This window comes from Rhinolophus sinicus, chromosome 13 (assembly GCF_057876585.1).
Source record: "Rhinolophus sinicus isolate RSI-liver-muscle chromosome 13, RSI-T2T, whole genome shotgun sequence".
NCBI lineage: Eukaryota > Metazoa > Chordata > Mammalia > Chiroptera > Rhinolophidae > Rhinolophus > Rhinolophus sinicus.
Genome location: NC_142513.1, coordinates 3,686,053 through 3,692,374, shown reverse-complemented (window position 1 = coordinate 3,692,374; position 6,322 = coordinate 3,686,053). Strand labels below are relative to the sequence as shown.

General features: G+C 53.4%; 1 protein-coding gene across 2 annotated transcripts in view; it reads right to left on the bottom strand.

Annotated features, from left to right (window-relative positions):
• Positions 1–452: 452 nt before the first annotated feature.
• The window catches only part of APCDD1L (APC down-regulated 1 like), a 46,219-nt gene continuing 40,349 nt past the window's right edge, over positions 453–6,322 (bottom strand). For both annotated transcript variants that reach the window (XM_019748558.3, XM_088789063.1), the window contains one exon: positions 453–2,660. In XM_019748558.3, coding sequence (XP_019604117.3) covers positions 1,890–2,660 — 771 coding nt within the window. In that variant the 3' untranslated portion in view covers positions 453–1,889. The remainder of the gene's footprint in view (positions 2,661–6,322) is intronic.

Here is a 6,322-nt window from a genome sequence, read left to right as displayed (position 1 = left end):
CAAAGGCCCTGAGGCCGGAAACAGCTTTTGCTGTGATTGAGAACAGAAGGCGGGACATGGGGAGGTCTGGCCGGACCTTACAGACAAAGGTGGACAAGGTGCTGGGATTTTATTCTGAGGCCCCTGGAGAGTTCTGAGCAGAGCAGGACCGTAGTGTGAACTGAAGTGCAGAACAGAGAGACGTTTGTTTACCTCCACGGGCTTGTTTACCTCCACAGGTTTTATTCTTTCACACATTCTCTGGAAGACACTTCCTTTCTTTAGACTTTAATAACCAGCAAGAACATTTTCAGGCTGTTTAATTTTATTCAAAGATTCAAATTTGATGGTAAATGATGGCATGGTTGCCTCAAGCCTCCGATATGAGACTTGCTCAGTCCTGGACACATTATGGCCACCCCCCCAGTGATCCCCACCAGGAGCCCCACCCCTACCCCCACCCCCACCCCGATGCAGTCTGAGACCGTAAATAATTATTTCTTGTACTTTGGTAAATATGCCAGGAACACTCGTAGCTTCTCTGAGACCTATAGACAATATTAACTTGGTGGATTGTGGGCTTTTTTTCTTTTCTTTTTTTGAGAAGAATGGGTAGATAAGTTAGAGCAATTTCAGCGGGCTGATTGAACCCCACACGAGCTGACGGAGAACAAGGGCTTCCTTCTAAAAGCGTCATTAGCCTCACAGACAATTGTTGTTCAAGATCTGTGATGAAAGCCAGAGATAGGACGCAGGCAGGGACGGAGGGGCAATGTCCACACACAGTCCCGGACACCCGGAGCCCACCAGGATGCTGGCTCGTTTTGCAATGTGCAGATGAGGCCCTGGGAACACGGGCAGGGACCCTGGAGAGGCACAGCCTGTCCCCACCTTGGTGACAGCGTCCTCTGAGCCCAAGCAGACATCAGCACATCAGCATCATGGCGAGAAGGCTGCCTCCCCCTCCAGATGTCGCCATGTAGCCCAGTGACCCCGACCTCTCCCTCGGGTGGTCCCAAAGACGCTTTCGGAGGTTTTTCTCCCTCCTTGTCAGTCAAACACAGGGAATCTTGAAAACAGAGGACACCTGTGCAGGGCTAATTACAGAGCACATTGGTGTTACAGCTATCATTAGTATTAATTACTTTCCAAAGGCTGGAAATACCGCTTTCCCCTGAAGACCTGCCCCCAGCAGCCAGCCCAGCGCGTAGTGTTTGCTGGGGGCCAGGGAAGCCACGCTTCTCGGCTCAGATGGAGCCGCTACGTGAGCGCGGGCCAGGAGGGCTGGATTCATGCACGCAGTGAGGACAGCTTGAGGCCTGACTCCCAGAAGCACAGGCGGATGCCAGCAGTCAGAGCTCAGGAAAGCCGACTCGCCCCTGAGGAGACAAGCCCTCTGCCAGAGAGCTGAGAACTGAAAGCCCCGAGCGATGTCTTTAATTCATGGCTCCGGTTTGAGTGCACAAGTTCCCCAATTCGAGTTAATGATCTTTGAACACAACCCGCAGACGGGCAGACCGCTGGCAGCGTTTCCATGCAGAACCTCATCCCCATCGCACAAAACCCCAAAGGTACAGAGAGGGAAGGGGTGCCGGTGAGCAGGGCGACCAGGTGTTGTCTACACCCCAGTGCCGGTCCCCAAACTGCCCATGAAAATTGGGAGCGAGCGTGTGAAAGTGGACATTGCCGCGGCGCCCAGGCTCATGCTCAGGACGCGGTTGCCAGCCGTGGTTTAGACCGTTGAAGCACCAGGACGCAGGCTGAGCTGACAGTGACAGGGCAGCCGTCTGTGACAGAGGAGAGGGAAAGGGCTGGCCTTCCTCACGGACAAGTGGGAAAGTATGTGCTGGGAGGGAGTCCCTGGGGTCAGACGGTGTCCCAAGGAACTGTCTGGAAGTGGAAGGCCAACTTCATAGCCACTCAAGGAAGGCCAGCCCGAGAACTAGGAGCAGAAAGGGGAGAGGGGCCCCTCGAGGACACCGTGCCCCACCACCGAGGGGCTGCTGCAGCAGAGGCCGGTGCTGTGGCGGCCTGGAGAAGTCCTGGGCCACCCTGTCACAAAGCACCAGGGGCGCTTGGTAGGACGTAGGACGCTTCTCCGGGGTGTCCGGACTTGACCCGTCGGTGGGCCTTTGTCCGATGAAGAGCAGGCTTTGCCCAAGGGGGTCTTGCTCCATCTTGAAAAGCTCGTACTCTACGTGGGGGAGCCTGATACCCAGGGGCAGGCACCCATTGGTGGCTGTGACATCCCGCTCGGTTCCCAGGGACCAGGGCCCCGGGCCCCCGCAGCTGTTCGGCTCGGAGAAGTTGAGCATGGCCGTGGTGACCTGGTCCATGGGAGTCACGCGGGCCCTCGTGACCTGGAACACCAGCTCGGTGCCGCCAAGGACCTTGGTGGACGGCGTGCCCCTGGTGTAGCGGCCGGCTGCATAGACAGTGAAGGTGGGCTGCCGGCAGGCAGGGTCGGAGAAGTGGTGGTAGTACCCTTCCCAGGAGCGGTTGTGCCCGTGGAAAGTGAAGAGCCTGGTGAGGAAAAGCACGGCCGGGCGCAGCTCGCACCCGGGGCTGACCCACCGGCCGCCCAGGCGCAGGGGCAGGGCTGCCTGACCGGGCAGCACAGGTGGGTGATGCTCGTCCGAGCGGGCAATGAGGCCGCAGGCTGGGCAGGGGTGCGCGTGGTGCTGGCAAGACACAAACAGAAGAGTGGTAACTGTCCCAGGTGGAGAAGTCGGGGTGCAGCCTGCAGTGGGGTGTCGTGTGGCTCTGCCCATCTGGCACTCCCTTCACTCCCCGCCTCCGGCCCCCACGGCTGCTCTGCTCTTCCTGGACCTCAGCAATCTCCTCCCTCCTCTGGGCCTTTGCACCTGCTGTCCCTTCTCCTTGGAACGTCGCCCGATTGGTGACGTCTCCTGACCACCCCACACACAGCAGTCCTCAGGCTCTAGTGCTCAGAGACATGTCATTTCCTTCTTCCCACCCGTCCCCTGCATTGGACTGTAAGCCCCAGAAAGCCAGCACTGTGGCTGCTCCTTCCCCAGGGCCTGGCACAGGGCCCTCTCCACGGGGGGAACAAATCGGCTGAATGATGAACGAATGAATGGACGAATCAGAAATGAGTGGAGGTGCCTTATGTTCTGGGCTTTGAGAGAGTCGTCCTTTCCCACACCCAGCCTGCTTGGTCCTGAAAGTCGGCCACTACGTTTTATGACATTTCCTTGCCTGTTGTTACGCCCTCTGCCCCCTCGCTCTCTTGGGTGGGTGCTTCCTCGCTCTTTAAGCTCTTCTCATGCAGCTGTTACACGTTAGAGCTGCAGGAGCTGAAATTCAGTGGGCCCGGCGGCCTGCCAGGGTTCTCCAGCCTGGGAGTGGTAGAGCCCAGCGGGACCCCTGCCTGTGTGACCCCTCCCCCATTCTGTGAAGAAAGCCTCGCTCCGCTCAGAGCGGTCTGCAGTCTCCACTGTGGGGCAGAGGGAGGCGTTTTATCTTCAGAAATTTCACCGTGGAAGGTGAGCATTGTTCGTTCCACTCCCTTTGGTGAGTGAATGTGACAACAAGGGAGAAGAGACACGAGAGTATCTCGCCCTCGGACCCTCACCGCTTAGTCTGTGCTTCGGAGATGGCTGACGTGTCGCTAAGAGACACGGCACAAAGATGTCCCTTCCGGTGGGATTTATAAGAGGGAGAACTGGCCACCCCCAGGTTGTCACGTGCAGCCACAGCCCTCAACGGCCCAGGCTGTGAATTTGTTTCCTCTCTCTTTGGTCTTATTTGTGGTTGTCCCTGCCTTATAAAAGTCACATGAGCTGGGTTTACAGTAAAACATGTCAAAAGGAAACAGATGCTAAACCAAATTGTGTGGGAGTAGTCAGTCTGCATTTTGGAGTGAACAAGCTCAGTAGAGGCCAAAAAGGAACCAGATACAGACATCTTCCTGGGTTTTTTTTGTGGTTTTTTTTTAAGTGAGCTGCTCCCAGAATTTAGTCCACAGCGTCATTCTGAAAGGTGAATGTCCTTGGAGCAGACACTTGTCAGAGCAAGGCTGATGTGGGAACTAGCAACTAACCCCTGCTTTTGCCATTCCAGAAGGAAGCTTAAGGGCCGGGGCACATGTAGAACAAGACAGGCCAGGGGAAGGGGCATCTTGAGGACCCACCTGGGAAATCAGCTCCTATACTTTTTCTTACAAACAGCAAAAGATTTCCAGATTGTTCCTGGATGACTCCCATGCCAAAAAGTGGCGTTTGGGCGTCCTACTTTAGCCACATTGGATGATTGAGAGAAAAAAATTTTTTTTTCTTTTTCAGATTGCCACATTATAAGCATTTATTATTTATTTCTATGATGAACCTGAACTTGCCTTGATTTCCATAATAGAGAAAAGTATATTATTTTTGGCTTGGGGGAGTTTGACCCAGAGGACTCGAAGGCACTTTGAAATACTAGTACATGGCAGCAGAAATGTTTGTGGTGGGAAGACGCGAGCAGGCTGGGTAGTTAGCTGGCTCACCCGTAATTGGGATACCGGCTGGTAAGAGACTACTCTAACTTAGCCATTTTAACCCACATTCCGACTGTTGTCACAGTAACGTGTATGGAAGGACATAATGCATGACATCAAAATAATCCCAGGGCTGCCCTTCCCCCAAAAACAGAGATATCTACTGCAGACAGGGCACGGGGAATGTTAGTTGGTGATTGGGGGCAAGTGGTTTTCTGCATCGCAGAAACAAATGGAGAACTAGCAAGCTTTTAAGCTGAGAGAAAGGGGAAGAAAACGCGTTTCCTTCTCTGATTTTTTTGAAAGGGGGTGAAAGAAGGGACCTGTCTCTTATCAAAAATCTTCCAGGCGTCGTTCTGCTCAGGTCCAGAGTTGCGTGTGTTAATAAACAAGGCCTCCAGCTAGCAGAACTCACGCTTGTGTGGCAGCCAAACTCTTACTGGTTTAAGCCTGTTGTATAAAGTTATTTCTCAAACATCACAACACAGTTTCTAATTAACCCCCAGAGGTGACACCAGGCTTAGATGAATTTGGTCCAGTGCTGGCTCTGATTGATTAGGATTCTCTATCCAGGCTGAATTTGGGGATCAAATTGGTTTTAAATTAACTTCCAAAAATGTTCATGTTTACCATCTGGTTTGGGTCGTGGGCAAGGCTTGGGCCCCGAGAGCATAAGGTAATGACTAATTCGTTACTTGGGGGTTTAGCTGCAGCGTTTCCTTCTTTGAAATTCTCTTCCTTTTTTTTCCGGGGAGGGAACTTCTAATATAATGTCGGTACATCTGGCACCGCTCATCTGTGCACACGCTCGTGTGTTCTGCTTCTCAATCACACTGCACGTGACATTGGCCCCACTGGCTGGTCAGGCGGCAGGAGTCCAAGGCTCAGAGCCTGGGGGGGACATGAACACGTCCTCGGTGCCATGGGGTCCGTCCTCTCTGCGTTCAGAATCATGTTCCCTTCTAATGAGGTGGTGGGCGCTGGTAATCACCCCACCGCCAGCACCGTCTCCTCTCGAAGGAGGAGCAGCGTCAGCCCAATCCAGAACATTGACTGCCCAAAAGAGAATACTTTTGAGGTCACAGAAAGAGCTCCTCGTTATGTGGCGTCTCTGCTCCCCAGATCCCGTGGTGCGAGGAGGGTGGGCGCCTCCCCAGCCCCCCACCTTGGGGTGATTTGACGAGCGGCTGCTCCCACGGGTGACAAGTTGCCCCCTCTGGTTTAGTTCCTTGAGTGTCTAGTACACAGTAGGCACTTCATACATGCTGATGCTCAAAGAGCACTTGACAGGGACTCGTGAACTCATCATGCTTCCGTCCGTCCAATCATCTCACTTTCGAAGAATAGTCCTTGGGTGCCAAGTACAGACATTCTTTACCTGAAGTGCCAACCTTGACTCCTTTTTACCAACCCCCTAACGTTTCTTCTCATTGTGAATGTAGACAATGAACCCCTGTAGCTCTCGGAACTCTGACTTGGTTGCCTCTCTCGTACGGACAGGGTGGCAGATACTGGAAACTTTCTTTATGCTCATTACTACTTCGAAATTAAGGGAGATTAACGAAGTCATATGCATAGTAGTCCTTTGTCACAAATTCATGCTTTCAGAGTTAAGTAACTACTTTAATCGCATTGGTTTCTGTTGAAATCCGATGTATTTTATTTTACGCTTTTACAAACATGTGTCTGAAGGGGGGTCCTTAGCCATCCCCAGCCACACAGGAGAGGTCGCAAGGCTCTGTCCGTGCTGCTCAGGCTCTGTGCTGGGTGCCCAGAGCACATCCTGGTTCAAAGGATGTTCAGTTTCTTTCTGCCTGTGTGCTCGTCGGGCAAGGAGGGGCTACT